Source organism: Hylaeus anthracinus, unplaced genomic scaffold (genome assembly GCF_026225885.1).
Source record: "Hylaeus anthracinus isolate JK02 unplaced genomic scaffold, UHH_iyHylAnth1.0_haploid 4, whole genome shotgun sequence".
Classification (NCBI taxonomy): Eukaryota; Metazoa; Arthropoda; class Insecta; order Hymenoptera; family Colletidae; genus Hylaeus; species Hylaeus anthracinus.
Genome location: NW_026535289.1, coordinates 11,428,065 through 11,450,156, shown reverse-complemented (window position 1 = coordinate 11,450,156; position 22,092 = coordinate 11,428,065). Strand labels below are relative to the sequence as shown.

Below are 22,092 nucleotides of genomic sequence, written 5' to 3'. Positions count from 1 at the left end.
AAGAGATGGAACGAACAGTTACAGAGTTTCCCGGCCAGTGGTGTAGCCCTTGTGACCCCCGTTATCGAATTCTATGACGAATCCTGCGACCAATTCCGAAAACGTATTCGAAGGGATTCGATGGTAATGCCTCGTCGACCCTCTGTCGGAATTTCTTTGTTTTTTGTTTGTTTGTTTCTTTTTTTTTTTTTTTTTTTTTTTAGTGCACCCTTTGTCCTACGTTCAAGGAGTGCACGGCTTACGAGTGTATCGAGCGTTATTATCGTTTACTGCACGGCGTCGTGTCCTCCGACGTGAACGAAAATGCTCTTCAAACGGCGTCAGAGAAATTCTGGCTACGCCACTGGGGGGAGGGGGGGGGGCCTTCCATTGCTAAAAAGAGCGAGAGAAAATGGGGTGGCCAAGGATGGAAGCTAGTACACTGATGAGAGAGCAAGATGAGATGAAACGAAGAGTGGGGAGAGGGGGGTGGGTGGGGTGGCGGGAGGCTGGCGGGTGGATGGAAGAAACGACAGGGCGAGAGGGAGGAACCGCGAGGGTTAAGCGGAGAAGGGGGTGAAGGGGTTAGTTGCTGCTTGGTACTCGGCGGGGCGGAGGGGGTGGGAGAGGGCCGGAGGGAAGGGAAATAGATCGGATTGCGTGGTCGACACGAGGGTTGGTATGAGTGCGACGGGATAAAAGAGGGAGCAAAAGTGAGAGAGCGGGCGACAGAGATGTTGGGTGGTTTGCAGCGTGAGAGAGAAAGAGCGAGAGAGGGTTGGCAAGGACGTGGATTGGTCGGAGGGAAAGAGAAAGTCGAGGTAAGACGTGGGATACGACACGGTTTGACAGGTGACAACCGATCGGACCACTGACGTCACAGATCACTCGCTCGACCGTTCGCTCGCACGCACAAACACGATTTATAACCGTACACGTACGCACACACACACACGCACACAACCGACCGTACGTTCTTGACGGTGCACGCGCGCGCGCTCGTGAGACGTGCCCGTGTATCACGCCGTTATTCGCGTTCCGTGCACAGGCTACGTCGTACGTAGCTTTTCACGTCGCGAGGGAACAAATAAAAAATGTTGCACCGCACGAGATGGTGAGACGGAGTGAAAGAGCACGGGGATAAGAGAGACGGAGAGTCGTGACAGAAGAAAAAAAAAAAGGTACGAAGAAATGTTCATAGGACGATGCGATAAAGAGGTCCAGGGTGAAACGGAAAGGGAGAAAAAGAACGAGAGTGGGAGAGACGAGAAATTTTTCGACGGAAGTAAGTAGTAACGTGTTATACGATGCTAACCGGCTGATAGCCCCGCGCGACGCCTCTATCTGGTTACCATTACACTCGGATGTATGAAATGCGCCAGCAGCATACACCATCCCCCCACAATAGCCCTATTTATGATTGGGCAAAATTGCTTTCCATGCGCAGAATAAAATCGCGCGCGGCCGAGGAAAAATCCGCGGGGGTTGGATGCACGCGAGTATCGCGACCTGCGCCCCGTCGCTTCTCGCACGATATTTTCCAGACAACGTGATCGACGACATTCTGTGCTCGCGTACGAATTACGCGAATCAATCGTCGGCTCGCGAACGATCTTTGTTCGTGTGATTTTCTTTACGTTAAGCGCTCGCAAAATTTGGGGAAAAATTAAATATGGCGAGGGTCCGCGGTCATGCGCAGACGCCGCTATCAAACTCAGTGCCGTGACTAGCAATTCTGGAGCTCGCGTGAATCGAATATACGGTGAATCCATGTTAGAGGGAAATTAACTTTTTCGATACTATTCTTTTTTCGTATAAAGGAAATGTTTGTAGCCTCGAGCCACTCGGGGTTCGATAAATGTAGCTGAATTCGAAAGTTTCGGTATTTTGGGGAATTTGAATGATTATAAATCTATTTATTGACAATGTATAATTTAATATTATGTCCACTACTTATTTATATACCATAGATATTGTTACGAGCACCAGATCTATCAAATCATGGCCAACTGCGTAACATTGAAGATGAAGAAGACTGTCGGTCGTTACCGACGATATTGACGTTACGTTTATTGCAAATAAATCGCAATCTGACCTTATAGATTGTAGTGTTATACAACAAAGAATTGCATTAATTATACATTTATGAAAAATAAAGAATAATTCATTGAAAGATATCAGTGGCGCTATCTTACTGTAAAGGTAATTTACATAATAATAATAAGACATAATGAGAAAGTTGTTATGCAAATAATTTACACTATTTATATAAATAATAAGTCGATAAAAATTAATACTAAATGGTTGTACCCAGAAATGTTGTGAAAATAGTTCCTACCATTTCTGTCAGATGGCGTTACTGATACAATAGTTTTTGCTTTATACCACTACAATATATTAGTTAATATGTCAAATGTATCATTTTTATAAATAATTATTCAATGCTGTCATAAGTATCGACTCGGTTAGTGGCGTCATCGGTGGGAAAACGCCCAAGTTTGTAGTGAAAATAGTTCCAACCTTTACAGTAAGATAGCGCCACTGATATGTTTTAATTAATTATTCTTTATTTTTCATATATGTATAATTAGTACGATTCTTTGTTTTATAACACTACAATCTATAAGTTTAGATTCCGAGCCTAGTCCCAGTTTTGAATTACCATTGCACTATCACGCGGATAATGCTACGTTTAGTTCACTGTGGCATAGAGTGTACTATTTTGACTGTTTACATTTAGCAATTACGTTCGTTCACCTTTAGTTGTGTGTGTTAACATATCTAATAAATGTATACCCACTTACTGTTATCGGTGTTTAAACTGACCGATAACGTCAAGACGATGTTAAGAAAATTTCAATACTAACTGCAATTCATCGAACTCTTAGTTCGTGTTCATCGTAAAAGTGATTAGCTAATAGTCACTAATAGTTATACATTTTATTTTTGTACAATTTGTAAAGCAATATGGATAAGGTAATTATATGTATTTTTAACAATTCGGCTTTGTTCATGTAAAGATCACAGAACTGCTGATACACAACAAATATTTGTCGACCTACTTCTTGTCAATAATTTTTTATCAGATTATTACAGAATACGTTGCATTTAAAATATAAAACATTAAAAAATGATTTTTACCGAAGATTTTTAATCGTGGCAATGACAGTTTGTGTAAATCACGTTAAGATTTTATATTTATTTCATTTTATTCAAATAAACGGGCAAAGTACATTTTTTTTACTTGTCAACAATTGATGGTCAATTGTATTTTTTATTTTGAAAATAGGTTATACAAGATTAAAATAAATAACATTTGATTCTGTTTTGAATGCAGTTTATTTTATAGTTTTTTTATTCTATTCAATTTTACGTAGTTAATATCTTCATTGAAGGACTATTTCTTTTATTTAACAGAATAAAAGAGAAATTCCAAAGGTTATAAAGGATCTATTAGTTTTTGACATTAAATTTTCACATAATTTGGTAACACAAGCGGAAAAGTTCAATTTTATGAAGCAATTGAGAGTGCATTACACAGTATTGGAGGTATGTTTAAAAATATAATTATTATTAATTAACAAATGGTTTAATTTTGAAATTAATTTAAAAAATCAACTATGATAGTAGTATTATTTGTAAATTGTTTCTTACACATTGTGCATAGTTGCTTCTACAGTACTCTGAGTTTAATGACTTTTTATTACATTATTTTTCTTTTTTTTTGTAGATATCATGTCATGGCATTCCATGGATCGCATCAATACTTGCACTTATTTGGATTCTAGACAATAAAAGCTTGTATCAAGTACAAGTCAATTTGTTGATAGGTAAGTTATATCCTTTAATTGAATGTATAATAATTAGGGTGTAATGCCAGTAATATTAAAGTTACAATATTTTATGAAGCCAGTTTTCATAGGAATATTTTATTATACTTTCAGGCCTGCTATTGGACATTATCGTCATTGCTTTGTTGAAATCAGTTACACGACGAAGACGACCTTCAGTGTCTCCTGTTCCTTTTGCAGTAGGGCCTGACAAATATTCATTTCCATCGGGTCATGCTTCACGGGCAATGTTAGTGTTCTATTTCTTTAAATATTTGTGGCCGGTATCTGTACTTTTTCTCACTCCTATATTAGCATGGGTTGTTGCCGTAAGTTTGTCTCGGCTTTTAATGAGAAGACATCATGTTCTTGATATTATTGTAGGATTATTTGTAGGTTATGCAGAAGGACTATTTATGAGTTTGATGTATTTAGAGCCAGAAACTTGTTATAATTTAGTATATTGGTTAACTGATGAAAAGCTAAGTGGTGCAGAATATGATATTTAGGTGTTAGTTATGGACATTTAATGTTTGTTTCTTTAAATTTGGACTTGACTTTAAATCATCTGCAACAAACAATAATAAAAAGGTGATATTTTAGTTTATCATCAGCAAAGTAAATTATTCGTGTTAACTATATTACTTTTAAAGAGTAATGAATTATTTAGTATAACTCTATATGGACCATCTATAAAGTAGACTTTGATAATATTTTTTTACAAGTATAAAAAGTATGTAGTTACATCAAAGATAGTATTTAATTCTATATTACTAGTATAACTCATTAATAAAGATTATCCAGCTACTTTAGAGGCAAGTATGTGTTGCAATTGATTTAAAGTTTTATATAAATTTCCATCTGTTGACGTTTTCTAGAAACAGAAATAAACGGAATTTTATTTGAATGGTAGATGACGAATAAATACTCTATGTAGTAATTTATTTGCAACATTTATTTAATTAAAATAAATGGATAGGTGTTTAAGGATCGAAAAAATATCCGAAAAATTATATCCGATAACTCGTAAATCATGGTGTCAAATAATTTACAATATTTTGTACTTTACTCATTTATTCTTTTGTCACATAATATAATTCTTTTGATAATGATGATTCCACTTTTATATGTACTTAGATAGCATTCCGCCATCTTGAATTCATAGATTTCTACGAATTTGATAATAGAAGGTACAAAATTTTAAGGCGTGACTGATAAATATGTTTTGTACGAAAACTTTTCTTTGGTCTAATGAGGTATCGAACGCGACAAGATTAGAACTGAATAATAATAAATCTACTTGGAGTTGACTATCATAAAAAGAAGGCATAAGTTCATTTATATAATGAACTTATATATGATTACATTTGCGGTACATGAAAAACGTCTTGTACATTTCGAATATTGTATAAAATTACAAGCCAGTTTACATATGATTCCTACACGATTAACGTCAGTCGTGTACTACGATTTAAATTTATTCTTTTATGAAAAATTACTAGTGATTTCAACGTTACAACTAATCTGATTAATTGAAATACATCCATTAGATATTTATATTAGTATAAATACTTTCCATATAACTATGCTCAAAATAAGTATAATTAAAGCTTTAGAAATTACTATAATTAAATCATTATTTAAAATGGTACAAAAAATAATATGGTAAATTAAATGAAAGATAACTTCTAAATTTTAATCACTGTGACCTGATATTAAATAGTTTCTATATCTGATTTCACATTTCCTAACTTTGAATACAGTCTCACAATATATAACAAAATCGTAATGTAGGGAAGAACTATTTTTGTCAATGGATATACACATTTGTTTTTATCTGTTAAAATAAATTGCATTGCGACAAACCTTTCAATTTTTTCCATTTTTTTTTCCATGAAACTTATTATAATTATCGTAAGTATTTTATTACGGGAAGTGAACTTTTACGATTTCGTCAAATATGCAAGCAGTAAAATTTATCAACACAATGTCTTCAAGGCAGTTAATAAATTAAAAATAATTCTACCCAGGGAAATAATAATTTCTCATTTTTTTTCAGTTGCATTACCATAAAGGTGAATGATAAAATTTGAGGTCCAATCGAGTGTGTTGATTAGTACCGGCTACTTCTTGACTACATGAGGGAGACGGTTTCATGTTCTTGTCGGTCTTTTCTGTGTCTCGTAAAATAGTAGCAAGGGGAGTTGGTTGATGATCGGGTAAAGCAGGCGTTGGTACCGTGGACAGTTCGCTTGTGCGTTGCTTCTGTTCCTCTTCAGAGTAAATACTTAATGAGCGTGGTCGGTCTGGTTTCAACTGCATAGCAGTAGGTGTCCTTGATTGTTCACTGAAAAAATAACTTTCCATAAAATTGTAGTGAAAATTTAGTAAGGCTTAATGACATGCATTTCAGGATTATAATTCCTTGTCACGTTCAGTTATGTGCTAATTACTATGATTCCCTGGAGTCTTAATAGCTGTACTATGATTTTCCCATAACAGAATGGAAATACGAAAATTGTGTTTCTATTAATCAATGAAATAATTATGAAAATATAATACTCTAGTTTTTATTTTGAAGCTGTACAATTCAAATACATAGTGAAATGCTTCAAATTTTATTTATTCGTGCTTTTTATATTTTATTTTTTATCTTAGATCTTTATAATCACGAGATAAGATAATGCAATGCATTCGTGACATTGTAATAGAGAATACCTATATCATGCAGGGATCACAGCTGTTGCAGGTGATGTGCAAGAAATTACTTACTCTGCAAATAAAAGTGAAAGGAACATGTTGCCAGTGTGCAGAGGATTTTGGGGATATTGAACTTGTTTTCATAGGAGTGGAATTGCTTAATATCTGTCAACGAAAAAGAAGTAAACGTGAATTCATGCTAAGCTTTCAATGAAACTCTTTTAATAATATGTACCGGTGCAAGTGATGATTTAAAACAATAGTATACATATCACAATAAATAAATACAGCATACATACATCATACATACATACATGCGCAAATTAACTTAATAAAAAATATGATTTCAATAAACCGAGTATTTGTGCGTTAAAAAAGTGGCGCTGGAACAAAGCATCCATTGAATGACGTTTGCTTTTTGAAGTTATTCTTTTAAGAATCATACCCTTTATAGCATTTTCTATCTATACCATAAGTTTGTCATAGTATAAGAAAATTCAGTATGCTACGTTTAGTTAATTAAATTATCCCTATGAACTACAGTTAACATTTACAATACTTTCGTTTACAATGAATGCTACAAAGAGTTCTCCGTTTCTTATTTACAATTTGTCAACTATCGTGTCAACAGTATCATTACACAGTCACTGTACAATGGAGTTATAGCATTTTTAAGAACAATATAAAATCATGATTATGTGACAGACGCAAATCCACTTTTTTTTTATATCTAGGTATCTAAATAAATATTAAAATAAGGAGGGTTCATCGTCGAGATCCTACCCGACAATATAAAATATTTTTTACATTACCATTTTACAACAATGTAATGTTATTCGACTTGAATGACCTCGAGCAACATTCGAGATATTAAATGAAAGTAAAGGTCGGGAAACACGCGTTTAAACGTGTGCTGGCAAGAGGTAACGTGGACACATTCGGTGTATAAATAGTGAAAGCCATTTTTGCCGTGTGTTATTGTGTTATTCATTTTCTCTTAACCCTTTAACGGCCAGATGAAATGTTTTGAAGTCTCAATAAATGGTTACCTCACTAACAAGTTAAAATTTCTGATACTTTTCGATTAAGTGTTTCCATCGGCTATTGCACATTCTAGTTATCGATGGTGCAACTACAAAGTTTAAATAGTTATTTCCCTAAGATGACTTATCTGGCCATCGAAGGATTAATTAAAGCTTCGACGTCAGATGTCTGCGAGAGGATCGCCTCTCTAAGGTACGAACATAGAAATTCACAACTAATTTATTTAAGCAGCTTGCAGGGATCGTTGAACGATCTGGATGACTATCTTTCGATTTTACTCACTCGGTACGTTCGACTGATGGACCAAGCACAGCAGTGTTATGGATTATCTAGAAGAAAGCGTTAATGAGTCCTTAGTTGCGTTTCACTGTATCATTAAGAATATAAATGCGACTAAGTAAAAGTGACTAATGTTATAAAGATATTTAACAATGCTTTTTTAAGCAGTGTACTTTAATGAAAAAATGTCCAACTTGGCATAGTTTAGTACTTCTACTATCTCATTTATAAGAAGCTTAAATATGAGTTATGATAAAACGATTAAGTGTAGTTCTTGTACTTACATTTGCCATGGAACAAGGAGGCCGTGCTGCGGCGTATCTGCCGATCGAATTACGCGCAACAAATGCAGGATACTGAACGCCGTTCATTCTAGAAAATAGAGAATATAATTCGTGTCTTTTTTCTTTTTCTTCTTCCTTCGAGGTTTCATCCACTTGACGTGGCTCATAAATGTGTACGTAACTCGTACAGCAATTGATAATACAAGAGTAAGAAGCTAGTTGCAATGCTCAGTTAATATCAACAATGGAGTACAAGAATGTTGTTACAATGTCGATACATTTGCAGTATTGTAAAGCAATTATGACTTTAAAGTACGTATTAGTAACACATATTACACGAGTTACACGTATACTTTGCAGCGTCGCGTATATAGAATTTCCAATTCTATTGTTAGCATACCATACATACCCAGAATTACTTTTTCCGTTATTGTTATTATGAATGTTATTTGATCCACCGATATCGTTTGTCGTTTTAGCAGGTAAGCTATATCTATTTGACCTGACATCCTGGCGCTCTGCAAAATATGAAGTGAACACGTCACCAATTGTTAATAAACAATTTCAGCGGTACAAATTTTACGATCTTTGGCGACGGAATATTTTTGTGTAATTTTTAACCACGTTTAAAAACGATCAATTTTCAAATGAGAGCAGCTGATTTATAATCGTCACAAGCACCGTGACAGGGAGTGTATTGTTCGAGGAGAGTTTCAAATCGATCAAAGGAATCGCATAATAGGGCCATTAATCGTGTATAGGATGGCATTGACCGCGATTTCGTACCTCTTCAGGTATGAATTACCGATTTAGGGCACGAGGTAGCGAAGGACAAGATTGTGAGACGACCTTCGTTTCACCATTCTTGTATCTTTAACTTGAAACCAGATCCTTGAATGGATTCATGGATAAGCCTTGCACTTTTGCGGACGCGCCTTCGTGACGGAGAGAACGGGTTGCTTGAAATTGGTAAACCTCTTATACAGATAGGAGCTTCGAGTAACAAATAAAAGATGAAAATTCCAGACTAAATTATACAAAGAAATGAAAATTTACGCTTCCTCGGTTACATTTCCTTTGACTGCGTATCCTACGATAGTAAACACCACTTACTTTCGACGAACACAAACTTTTCACATTTTTTGTTATCTAAATATTGTACTGTTGCACGGCACGATACGTCCCCTTCGTTAATTGCGTGTTTACTTAAAATAAAAGCGTAAAGGTCGGGAGTATAACCGGTGTCTGAATAGTTTCGTGACCGACTGTGCGAGATTCGTGTTGGCAAAATGCAGAAGTGCGTACCATCGTCGAAGAATCCTTCGAAGACGACAAATTTATTATTCTGCGGGATTATTTTCGAGAGGCCGTAGTACTTGTCCAGGAAGGCTAAGAATTTCCCCGAAGGTCGATCGATCGCCAGCTTCCATGGCCTAATGTTCTCCTCCTGAAAATTGAAAGCAACATTAAATCGTTACCGAACGTGCAATCAAATTTCACGAACGGAAGATGAATCAATGTTACCGCGAATGATACGACGAAAATGGTACTTGGAATCGCATTAAATTTATCGGCACAACATGTAAGTTGAGTTTTCTCAAATGTATAATTCTATTTAGTACTTAACTTGTTATTTTATCGTGAAATAATACAAGTGAACGCGCCAGGTCGAAACACACAGTTTGAACGAGTTCAGTCACCTTTTGGATTACCTTCGACCGTAACGCCCACGCATAACGACCTTTTGTCACGCTCCTATTTAAGATCATTCGCTAATTTGCCACCGTAGGCCTGGCCGCTATTCTTTCTTATCAAGAAGTGGTCACGAAACTAACATTCTTGGTAAATAATGATTTTTCTTGGGGTTCGGTGCCTTTATCTAATAACACTGCGAGAAACGGCGATAGCGGTAGTTGTTTAACGTTCACGTTCAATAAATAAATCATTAACGTAACGTAGGCGTGTGGAAATTTTTAAATCGAAACAGTAAAAAAATAGATATAGCCAATAAATGGCAATAAAACGCAATTGGTATGGAATATACACGATTTAGTTAATTTAAATGTGAAAGCCTAAATACTCTTTTGGAAAACCCTTTGTGGTTCCGTAGTAAAATTAAATCACCCATCGTGTGGATGTCAACGAGGTCACATGGTCTTATGGAGAACAGAAGAAAATGAGTATTGATCGCTGACCGCGCAAGACGCCAGTCTTGGAGGTTGGAAAAAAAGTAGTCATTACTCTCTTTAATGCCTGGCTTTGTGCTCAACCGTACGTTCCGGTCTGTGTCGTTCCGACTGCATGGAAACCTAAGAAATCCTTCATTTGGACGAAAGTCATAACGGTACCGGAATAGCGACATGCTACTACAACTATTCTAATAAGTATCGTTCATATTTTTCTGCTCGCGATTACTGCACAAAATAAATTACTAGAAAGGGGTACGTAACGATTCTTCCCCACGATTCACTTTACCATTATAAACGAAAAAAATAATCACACATATCATTATCATAGACACATTAATTACAACAATCGTGTACGTTATGTGATTTAGCGAGACTTTATGCAATTTTTAATATAGTACTTGCTTTTTTATTTAACGAATTTCTGTTAATTGACAACAACCACCGTTCAGTCGTCTTTTGGTATACGACGGAGCAAATCGTGGTAATTAACATATATATATAAAAAAAAAAAATCATTGAATAAATGGGGCACTACGGTTCAAAGAAGGCCACGAAAAACAACCCTGCGCAAGGCCAACGAGAAATTTAAGAGGCTACCCAGAAATGTACTCGTGGCTCGTATCCTAGATTTTCAAGCATCGTTCTGTTATGGTCGGCGCGCTGTTGTCGGAATCACAGCAAGTGCTGGCGGCTTAGCGACACGTGAATTCACATTGTGGTTTCGCTCACGGTGCCTTGGTTACTGCGATTGCGAGCCCGTACGGTACTTTCCCGTAATTAATGCTTATTAGCCTCACTTCGGGTTGTTTTATGGAATCCACTATTAACGCGCGTATGCGTGTTTCTCGTCCATCTGGGAGGGAGGGGCGGAAATTATGAAAAATTATAGGAATCTACGGGAATCGCGAACTCGGCGTGTAACGACTCAGGGAATCGCGTTGCGAAACTTTCCAGCGATTACCATTATGTGTTCCTTCATCGTTTGAGTGTCGCGAACTATTTTCTTGGAAATAGGGAAAGGGAAACACGCTCGCCCCGGCGTGTACCACCGGTGGCTCACACTCGGGTGTCTATCAGACGGCGTACACCACCGCGCCGCCCCATGGCGAGAAACACAAACAGCAGCGCCGGCGACAAGACGAACGAAATCTGAAAACTTGTAATTACTTACAGAGAGCATGTACTCGTAGAGGATATTTCCGAGGCCCATGCGTTGCCGGGACTCGTGAACGTAAAAGTCCAAAACGCACCTGGGCTTCAGCTGGTAATGAGTTCCTGTCTCGTCGAACATGAAGAGATTCTTCGATCCGGTCTTTAGCAAACCCACCACGCAACCCAGTCCGCTGCAAAATCGAAGCAAGGTTGTAACATTACGCGCGGATGATTCATAAGTTTGCGGTCCATCGTTCATGGCTCGTCGTCGTTAGACGTAGATAGAAACGGTTCGCGGGTGATGATGCTTGGGAGCATCTGTGCACGACCGAGTGAGTCAAAGTACTTAATAACAGCCTAGAACTGGATCGCATTCGTCGCCGTGAGATCTTCACGGCGGATACCTCGATATTTTGCAGAAATTTAATTCCCGGATATTAACTTTACTCGCGAGTTTAACTTTAAAGGTCATCCAAGACATTTCTCAAATTGGAAGTACATGAAGTAATATATGAATCGTTCACCAAACATTTATTGTAATAAACGTGCCTGTAGTTACTGAATCCTCGAATCAAACATTACACAGCGAAACCTCGATAACTGCATGAATTTGGAACTGGAAACTCCTGCAATAATCGAGGTAACCTACCATGCTCTACTATAACCCGCACCTTCCTTAGCGAACATGCCACAAAGGAGGATCTCATGCAGCAATCGAAACTCCGCTGTACTTTCAATTCGCATCTTCTAGGAAGTCTTATGTTAATTGATATTTCTAGGATCCAAGCCTGGTCTAGTCATCTCTGAATTACGTACTTCGCGAAGCACCCTGTTTGACTTTCTAATCTACCAATAATATCAAAGATCAACCGTTACGGCATAGCGTGTACAATCCAAGGCAGATTTTATGTCGAAAGAATCCGCTTCGTCGCGAAGACGAAGTGTATACGAGCATTTACCGTCGGTAATTAGTTGCGCGCGTCGTTAATGTTAAACTTTATAACCCGTTGATTATTACAGAACGCGTTACGGTGTACGTAATTATCAATTTTCCCGTTGGAGGTGGCCGTGGAACGGGAAGCTGGCCAGAGCAAATACGAGGTTCTGGGTCGACGACATTCGTTCTCCAAGGATTCTGCGAGGACGGGAACGATGGACTCTCTGTAGCCAAGGCGACACCAGACACGACATATCGATCCACCTTCCATTTTGCACGCCCGGAACCCCTTATCCTGGGGAAATACAGCTTCCTTTCTGCTCACCGGCTCGGCTTCCAGTTACGTTTTTTAAAGGATGCTTTGAGCTGCCAACGACGTTTACCCACGGTTTTGCGGATGCAATTAAATCGAGCATTTTAATTCGAGTACAGAGACACGCTCGGAATTCTTTTCCTTTCAAGAAAGGGTCACAGTATCTTAATTCTTCTTACGCGCTTTATCTCATACTTGGTTATTTGACTTTCTAAATTGTTATTAACTACTATAATCGATATAGGCGGTCCAATGAGCATTTGAAAAATTTGAAAAGTTTAATTGATTTATGAAACGATTCCCGTTAGAATAAAAATCGAAGACACGAAAGCGACTGAATTCATTATTCGGTATCCTCATTTGCATTTTTCGAAGGTTGTGATACCTTAATTACCGAGTTTCACTTGCGAATTAACAATCTAGAGATGGCTGTTGTCGATATCAAATATTATGACAGAGCTAGAAATTCCGTGTGAACAGTTTGCTGTGGAAAGTGTTTGGAAAACTTACTTGTTAGCTTCGTTGTCCACTAATAAATATACCAAATGGTCTGTGTCTCGAAGTTTCAGGGTGCTAGTTATTGGCTTGTTCAGACCCTGAGCCCTTGCCGAAGCCTCGCCCATATCGTCGAGGACTCTGCCCAATTGCCTCTGGCATTCGCTGAAACAATGCATTTTTTAAGTGTACATACATCCCAATACAGCGTCGAACACAAATGAGGTATGAAAGATTCAATTTGTCTCAACTGCTAGTTATTTTTTTCGTTACACCTTCGATATTGCATGCAATTTAATTCAATTATTTTTATCAATTTTATTAATACAATCATCTATAGCTTTTTTTTTTGTAAATATTTTTCTTAATTATTGGGAACAGGTTAGCAGGCTGTGTTTGTGGTTCGCACACCTCGAGCAGCACGAAACATCTGCTCCACTTTCAGCTGTCTTCTCTGTCCACTTTTTCTTTATAATTAATTTACTTAATTGCTTCTTTTTAAGGAAACAATCTCATGAATCTTGGGAAAACCAACCACCTTTCTTTAATTCGACGCACATTCTTCGCTACATTCAGTGGGAGCATTTTTCTTCTAAACAGAATAATTCGTGTACTTTTAAATCACAAGTTCATAAAATATTGTACTCTGCATATACTCTGTATATGGCTGCACATACTCCAGCCTTCTTTCAGGGGCTACGTAACATTTACGAAACTTCTAGTTGAAAATTAGTATTGCGTATGTAATAATATGTACGACGTACAGTATGACATACTGCGTATGTGTCTGTAACTATATACAATCAATGTAATTGCCTTTAGTACATGTTTTTTTCAAATCAGAAAGAAAATAAAGGCGTTAGAAATCTTGCGTCGACTGTCTGTTGGTTTCTATAAGCCTTTTCTTCCAAACACGGTGATTGGTAAATCGATTACACAATCCGATTATACGTTGCCGCTTTTAAATTAGCGTCTGACTCATTGCCGACGACGCACCGTTGTGTGTTTTCTTGTTCCGCATACCTGAAACCGCAGGAACTAAGGGGAACGTTATTTGCTATTGGAACTTGAGCACTTTATTTGCTATTTGTTATTCCACGAGGATTCATGTATTTTCAATCGTTATTTCTTGTTCAGGTAAAATTCTGATGCCCATTTCTGTCGTAGACTCGTACTAATTTCTCCCCAAATTATGACTTTGCTCATTTTTAACTTTTATTTTAGTATTTTAGTAGTTTCAGAAAACATTCTTTCCAATTGAAATTCTCCCATTTTCCAGAAACTATTTCTCAAACGTGCAAGAGACTGGTAGTTTCTCGGCTTCTTCTTGTTCTCCCTTCATCTAAAAGAGGCAGCTAAATAAATCGGGCGACGGTTCACCTCCCCTTGTAAGGACCGCGTAAAGACCATACAGAATCGATGACACGTGGAACGTGTCGACTGACGTAAATAAGACGTTTTAAAATGCCAAACGATTCTTTGTGTACGAAACACGAACGTCAAACACAGCCCACGGACTGTTTTTTTCCTTCCAACTTACACTGGTTGTCGGTAGCAGAATCGATCATACCATAAGTTAATGTGATGTAAGTACCGACCCAATTCCAGAACTGGATACGAGCCAATCGTCTACTTTGCAATGCAAACTGCGATGGATTAACCATGCACGGTAATCTTGTCATGAGACATTGAAACAGTGGCGAAAGATGATGGATCATCGAGGGCCACGTGATCGTTTAACTGCACCTTCGAGTTTCACGTGTCGCAAGGGCGCACGAAAGTTAGGTAACGTTTGTAGTCTGGGGTCGGATAGGGTAATTCTGACCACCGTACTTTATTACCCTCGATGTAAGGAGGAATGGGGAGAAATAATATTTATTGTGTAGGGTAGAGGTTGGGTTGGGTACCAGGGGTTGGGTAACCTTGAACTTATTACAGGTCAAGGTCTTTTGGAACTTATTACAGCTCGAGGCCACCAAAGGGCACTTACGAAGGGTCACTTACAATCCATCCACTGCAAAGGATGGATACGAGAGGGAATGTGTAATACTTTTCTCCTCTCGTATCACAAATTCGTAGTCGCGTAATTTATAAATTGTAGAAGGTGGGCATATCAAGATGGTTCACCCTGTATATCCCTTTGACTGCGGGACCATTTTTGCTGTCCTCAGGGGCTGTAGCGGTATTTGTAGCTACAGTACGGGCTTAACAACCCCGTGGTACCCGAGCTAGAGGGGGGCCAGCGGACCCCAATTAGATGAGAAGTAAGAGATACTGCACAAACAGTATAAAAAAAAAAAAAAATGCACGAGTCATGTAAGACGACGATAAGAAGAATGGAAATATGCTAGTAATAAGTAAGCAATAGTGCAATAACTTTGTATAATAAGTTACGCACTTTAAATAAATGAATGAATGAATGACCATTTTTGCTGAAATTCTAACGGGCGTAGAGGTGTGAATTTAAAAAAAAGTATCACCTTATAGAGAATAACAAAACGAATCTTTTTTACATTTATAGTTTATTCATAGGACGTTTAGTTTCGGAGATAAAAATTGAGAACTTAGAAAGACATTTTTCCTAATATTCAGTTTTAGCAACAAACTTCTAACTTTTCCTTTTTTTATTTTCGAAACTAATCGTCCTACGAGTAAACTGTAAATATAAAAAAGTTTCATCTAATCATCCCCTATAAGCTGATATTTTTTAAAAATTAATTCTACGAACATAAACATTTCTCGAGGGCGTACATATACGTCCTTTGCAGTCGAAGGGATATGCATAGACGAGTGTTCCACTTTCTCGTAAATCTAAAGAGCACGTAACAGCCTGATATTTCTTATCCATTCGTTCATTAAAATATTCCACGATCGATAAAGTTGACTTTTTAGATAACGTTTGTTTGGAATGAAACACACACGCGACACTTGTCGAAGATGCTACACGAAGTCGCGTAATAAAAGCGTTGTCGGTTTATCGACGATATTTTATCGCGTCGAGTGCAAGAGCTCCAGCGAACTTGTACTCATTAACGTTAATTCTGCAATAGAGAGCATCATCGCGAACCAGTGAAACGCGAAACAAACCGGAGCGATTCGGTAAAAAAGGGAGATCAAAAAGTGCGAGGTTTAACGTGTCACGGTACTTTCACGTGAAAACGGAGAATCGTTTTCATGAATATGTATCGCAATCGTAAATTATGACGACGTTCCACGGTGAAATCATCGCACTCGTTTTCTAAAGTGTCCGCGGAGCTTGGGGAAACAGCTTTCTACCGTTTCTCGTATTTGCCTTAACGTTTATCGTTTTCAACGTTCTCGGAATAATGTAGAATACTGTCGGCATGTTATTATCGATTAGCTTTTATCCGGGGCTTCCCTCGCGTGGATGTCGGTTTAAATAAATTCGTTGAGATTACGCATGCTTAACATTAAAGTAGCAATTGGAGCGAGTAAATATTAGAAATATTTCGTTTGCTCGAATTTATTAGCTTTCGAACAAAGTTTTGCTCGTATTTCGATGTATAGCTAATGCTATTTTCATTGCGTGAGGCTGCATAATTTCCTCGCGAGCATCAAGTCGCGATCGTTAAGCACCTATTACTTTGCTGACATAACATACTTTGCTTTAACAATACAACCGAGATTTAAATTGGCACGATAATGTAGCGTGCGATCATGGAGAGGTTGCTATACCCATAGTCTGGACATGTGGGGCTGCATCATGCGAGATTAGAGAGAGAAACTCATTGCTTCGTCTTCCGTTCGGTTCGTTTAATTTTACAACAAAATTAGAGTGCAGAAAATATTACTTTATCGTACAGTAACAAGCTTACGATATGTGAAAAAACTTTACGATTGAATATACTGTATTTACACATATTTATGTATTTATTTGTATCGATATATATATATATATTTTTATACTGCATTTATATATAAAAATATATTCAATTTAAATTTAAAAAAATTATATGTTCGTTGATAATAATGATACAAAGGAATGCAATTATGTTATTTTTTCATGTACAGTTAGTCCAGATTAGATCACATCTGTGGAGTATTAATCAGAGAACAAGATTGTTCGATTAGCACGATACGTTGGCAAAATTGAACGTCCCGAATGCCTTTGAAATTCTTTGAAAATTATTTTCCAATGACGTCGTCTTACCAAAGCAAAGGGATCGCATAAACATCCACGCGTTCCATCGAACGAGAACGATCGATAAATCTACTTCCCCGATCACCTTGATCCTTCGTCGAACTTGTACGTAATATCCCCCGAGTGAAGATCAACCATAGCATTAACCCACATAACTTGATACACATGCTCCGTAGAACGTGAAAAGTAAACGCGGTATATTCCAACAGAAACGGTCAAGATCTTATTCGAATAGGCGAATGACGAATGAACAACCAAGCTGCAGCAATTTGTTTCTCAAGTTTATTCCATGGAACGTTTAAATTTCTACTTTCGTGAAATATTGAAATTCTATAATTCAAATGGTAATTTTTGTTTAATCCTTGAATCGTAATTGGACTCTTTGGGGCATACGGAGTATTTTTAGTAAATAAAATTTGTCGAAGCTCGTCCAGTTGTCTTCGTTTTGTATTCAATCGCGAGAAAGTAGTCTGCATGGAATAGTTTTGTCTCTTGTGGTAAATAAATTCGGTCACGTGGCGGTTATGCAGTATGGTTATGCAGCATTGACGCATGGATAAACCAGCTGGGAAAGATATATGTATATTGCGAGGGAGAAGCGATAATTATTGTCTTTATCGTTGCGATCGCGCAGCAGGGGGAGCAGGGCGAATAACCGCGGCACAATTTCATCACAGACTTCCGGGAGCGTTGCGAGTCATCGCTGAAGAATTTGAGAACGTTCGAACGAAGTCAGTTTCCTAGCTTGCGAAATGGGACGCGAAACGTATTAATGCCATGCGAACAGATCGGGAGTACAGATACCGAGCGAACAATGAAATGTGTTGAAAACGAGTTCTGAAATGGTGGGAAGGGAAAATCGTCTACCACTTGTTCTAATATATTTATACAGGATGTCCCAAAACTCGGGGAGGAGCCGGAAATGGGGGGTAGCTGAGACGATTCTGAACAACAATTTCCTTTGCAAAAGTGTCGGATGGGGCTTCGTTAAGGAGATATTAAGCGAAAACCCCGACCAATCAGAGCGCGCGTAGACCGTTGGAGCGGCCGCGGTAGCGTAGGCTATGCGCTGGCGGCCACACTTGCACGCGAACAAGTGACTCGACGTGCATCGAAGCATCGACCTAGCGCAGAGGCCTTCGCTACCGCGGCCGCTCCAACGGTCTACGCGCGCTCTGATTGGTCGGGGTTTTCGCTTAATATCTCCTTAACGAAGCCCCATCCGACATTTTTGCAAAGGAAATTGTTATTCGGAATCGTCTCAGCTACCCCCCATTTCCGGCTCCTCCCCGAGTTTTCCCCCGAGTTTCCCCGAGGACACCCTGTATATTTCTAAGAAATATTCTAAGAATATTTCCTACTTTCTAGTTTTATACAAGTGTACACTTCGTTAGATGTTACGTAATTTCATACTAACAGGTGTAATATACTCGACTTATCTAATACCGTGAAAATTTCGTGAAGTGCAAAGGGTTAAAGTCTGAAGATCACTGTGCCTCTGGGAGCAAATCTAATTGCTAGTCTAATTAGGACGCAGAACTTTTATTTTAAGCTATTTTCTTCTTCGTAAAGCCACGAACAACATTAGGGGTTTTGCCCTTGCGTTTCCGAGACGAACGAGTCTCGAAGGATCAAGTATAAGTTGTTTGGGATTACTTTCATCTACCCACTAGCACCATTCTGTACGCCCACCACAGCAAGAGAAAACAAAACGATCGAAGGTACTGGGACTCTCAAGGTAAAACTGAGGTCTGAGGTTTTTTGTAATAATTTTAGAAGAACGACTTACGAAGAAACGGAGAGGAGAACTTTGGAAGTGCGAAGATTGGAACGATTCCACGGTATAATATTCGGTGTTTGAATAAGCGACGCAGACAGCAACGCTCGTCGCGTTCTAATCAATATACAGGTCAATGGAATGTTAGACGTGTGAAGTGACCGAGCAACTTTAGGTTTGAAAATGGTATCGGTGTTAGGAGCCAATCGGGAGGAAACCAGCCGGTTTTCTGCAGTGAATACTAGATAAACGACTCGCTGCGGTATACATGTACTTATATGCCAGCGTTACGCATTTCACGGCGATCTCCTGTTCCTAACAGGTGTAACCTTTTATCCCCTTCTCAAGATAGTTCGATAGTATTATTCAAAACTTACGATGTTAGTTGTTCGTGTTATTGATTATTCATTATTTATCTCGCTTTATTCAGTGCAATTCATTTTACTCTTTGAGTTATTTATTATTAGCTCTTTGTGGCATTCGTTGATCACATTATGCTTGTTGCTTGTCGATCGTCGATCCGTGTTCGTGCAGTACAATAGCTGTAAATACTTTTCGTCATTTGTTTATTAATCGCCTTGTTCGGTATTCAGGCTTATTCATTTATTGCAATTCTTGCGATTTCCCTGTTTGCGGTGTACGTTTTGCAGCACAAGTAGGAAAAAGGAAATGAAAGTTATTTCATTGATAAAATTTGTTTACTTATCGGATGAATGATATAAATTTAAATTGTCTTGCCTCTATTAAACTTAGTATTCGAACATTTTCCTTTATTTCCTTTATTAGTGACAAAAATTCTTCCATTGAAAAATATCCTCGAAGAATCCGAGCCGCGCCAACGCTTGTGCCTGTTTCATTGACATTTACTTTCGCCTTCGATTTACCGGCAATATCGGCCAATGCGACGGTGTCAACGTGCTCGAACGTGTCGGATGCAGTTTATTTACGTCGCAGCAGGGAGAACCGATTATGTTCCGGGAAGTCATCGAGACGCAAGAATGACTTCGTATGACTATGCTTGTGTCATCGACGGACGAAGTGAAAGTTTCGTACGTGTTCCATATTACAAGATATCCTTGACGATGACGATCGCGATAAATAATACCTCTCACGGCGTCTCGGTCCTTTGTATCGGAGTATTTCGTATTGGTTTCTTTTTGTCGTTAATTTACAAGGTCTCGATACAGAGTCGATTCAAACAAGTCGACGTATGCAACTTGCTTTGCAAATTTTATACTCGAGACTACGCGTTTCGCAATTGGAATAACAAGGTGGCTGTTCTCAATTTTGCCGGATTAACATTTACACGTTGGCATTTTTTTTTTATTTTTTTCGAAATATGCATTTATTAAATCGTCCAAATGTCACGAACGATCGGGGTCGATATCTGTGTCCTAGACACGATTAATAACTAGGCTGGAATAAAAGATAACATTGGAAAGTGTCAACGATTCTTTCAATTTTTATTATTTGAAAAACACACGGTGTACACCACTTCGCCACGATGCTCTGAAATTGCTCGCGAAATTCACCATAAACACGGGACCAGGTTATGTCGCACAGAAAACAAACATCTAATAAAACAGGAACAATTTATAAATTTACATTCGCATTCCTAGAAATAAATTCGTTGATTCTTTCGTCGATTTTTCTCGGGTAAAATCGAAGATCTAATCGAAATCCCTGATGAAATTATAAGCACTAGATAGATAAGAGAAGAGCAAAATTTGTATATTACAATAACCCCACGACTGAATTGTCGCGCATAAATTTGATTCCTATATTGACCCATTCTTCCCTTGGATTCAAGAAAAAATAATTCAACTACGATAATCGAGAGAGGAAATGTAAAAGCTCGAAGTGACAATGACAGTGGCACTTACTGTAATTCACGACGATCGCCTTTGAAGTCTTCCGGGATGAGAGTGTGCGTGACCTTGTTGATCTGCCTGGGCAAGAGTTTATTTACGTTGAACTTGAACTCCATCTCGACGTCGTGTTTCCCACTGCGTCGTTTTCGTTGATTTAACGCGTAATACGTTCGACGAACCGATCCTCAACCTTTTCGACGCCACCGACGTATCACCTTCCAAGGTTTTTTCGAAACTCAATCTCGGAGTATCTGTCCTGAATATGGCGGTCAATGGCACCCACCGAGACAACTTCACTGTGCGTTTTCCGGGGAGAACTGTGGCGTGTTCGCCGTTTTCCCACCGAAACTGTTCGCGTCGCAGCGAGAGTACGTCTAATCGTTGAACAATTTTATTGTTCTCGGTCTGTCACGTTCGCTGTCGCATATGAATTCTCGTTCTGTCACGTGGCTACGCGCGATGACATCTATTTTCGTTCCTTGCTGTCACTCGAGTATACCGTACGCACCACTTTCCAGAACGAAATCTACGAATCCAGATAGCGGGATAACGATCGGTGTGTCGAGCACAGGGATGAACACCACGCGAGACGACGCACGATTATTCGGAATCGATCGGACTTGCACAGCTCCGTGTTACTTCACGGCTCGTAGCCGACTGATATCCATTGGTCCCGCGGTATTGCTTTTCTACTACCACGGTACACGATCGCGTGAGAAGTTGGATGACATGCACTGCTTGTATCTTTAATAATCTGACAGCTAACCGATACGAACGCGAAATATGTGTCGGGTTGTCGTGAAACCGTCGGGAAAAGGCAACCTCTTTCGACGAACGGCGCGCGAATCGTTCGGGGGAAAATATTTCCTGGCGCGATCGAGAAATGAAAATTTAACGTTAACACGGAGTTTCACCCGACGAATCGCTGGTAGTCTCACAGTTTACTGGCGAGCGGTACGTTCAATTTTTTCCTGAAAGCCGCGAGTCGCGCCGAGGTGCGCGCGCATCCGTTGGTCTTGGAGCGCGATGTCGCGAGTGCGCCGAGGCTCATCGTTTTCCGAAAATAATCAAAATTCGTGA

At 38.7% G+C, this 22,092-nt stretch overlaps 3 protein-coding genes across 6 annotated transcripts in view; 1 reads left to right on the top strand and 2 right to left on the bottom strand.

Annotated features, from left to right (window-relative positions):
- Positions 1 to 1,956, bottom strand: part of LOC128894963 (zinc finger protein 425-like) — a 24,276-nt gene extending 22,320 nt beyond the window's left edge. Inside the window, exon 1 of one of the 2 annotated variants that reach the window (XM_054157107.1) lies at positions 1,295 to 1,956. The gene's annotated coding sequence lies outside the window, so the exon portion shown is untranslated. The remainder of the gene's footprint in view (positions 1 to 1,294) is intronic. The other variant, XM_054157105.1, reaches the window with a different exon arrangement.
- Positions 7 to 4,921, top strand: LOC128894976 (polyisoprenoid diphosphate/phosphate phosphohydrolase PLPP6). Of its 2 annotated transcripts, none has more exons than XM_054157131.1 (4): positions 7 to 1,264; positions 3,397 to 3,528; positions 3,710 to 3,809; positions 3,924 to 4,921. In XM_054157131.1, the coding sequence occupies exons 2-4, from the start codon at positions 3,493 to 3,495 to the stop codon at positions 4,316 to 4,318; spliced, it is 531 nt and encodes a 176-aa protein (XP_054013106.1). In that variant the 5' UTR covers positions 7 to 1,264; positions 3,397 to 3,492; the 3' UTR covers positions 4,319 to 4,921. The 2 variants fall into 2 exon arrangements, with proteins under 2 accessions (XP_054013106.1, XP_054013105.1); XM_054157130.1 differs by lacking the exon at positions 7 to 1,264 and adding an exon at positions 2,815 to 2,955.
- Positions 4,922 to 5,422: 501 nt separating this feature from the next.
- Positions 5,423 to 21,965, bottom strand: LOC128894967 (alpha-tubulin N-acetyltransferase-like). 2 transcript variants are annotated; one of them, XM_054157117.1, is made up of 8 exons: positions 21,025 to 21,965; positions 13,218 to 13,367; positions 11,477 to 11,648; positions 9,422 to 9,563; positions 8,526 to 8,634; positions 8,117 to 8,204; positions 7,836 to 7,882; positions 5,423 to 6,168 (listed from the first exon to the last, which is right to left on the bottom strand). In XM_054157117.1, exons 1-8 carry the CDS (start codon positions 21,126 to 21,128, stop codon positions 5,874 to 5,876), a joined length of 1,107 nt encoding a protein of 368 aa, XP_054013092.1. In that variant the 5' UTR covers positions 21,129 to 21,965; the 3' UTR covers positions 5,423 to 5,873. The 2 variants fall into 2 exon arrangements, with proteins under 2 accessions (XP_054013092.1, XP_054013093.1); XM_054157118.1 differs by having other exon boundaries at positions 5,423 to 6,156; positions 21,025 to 21,964.
- Between the last annotated feature and the right edge of the window lie 127 nt (positions 21,966 to 22,092).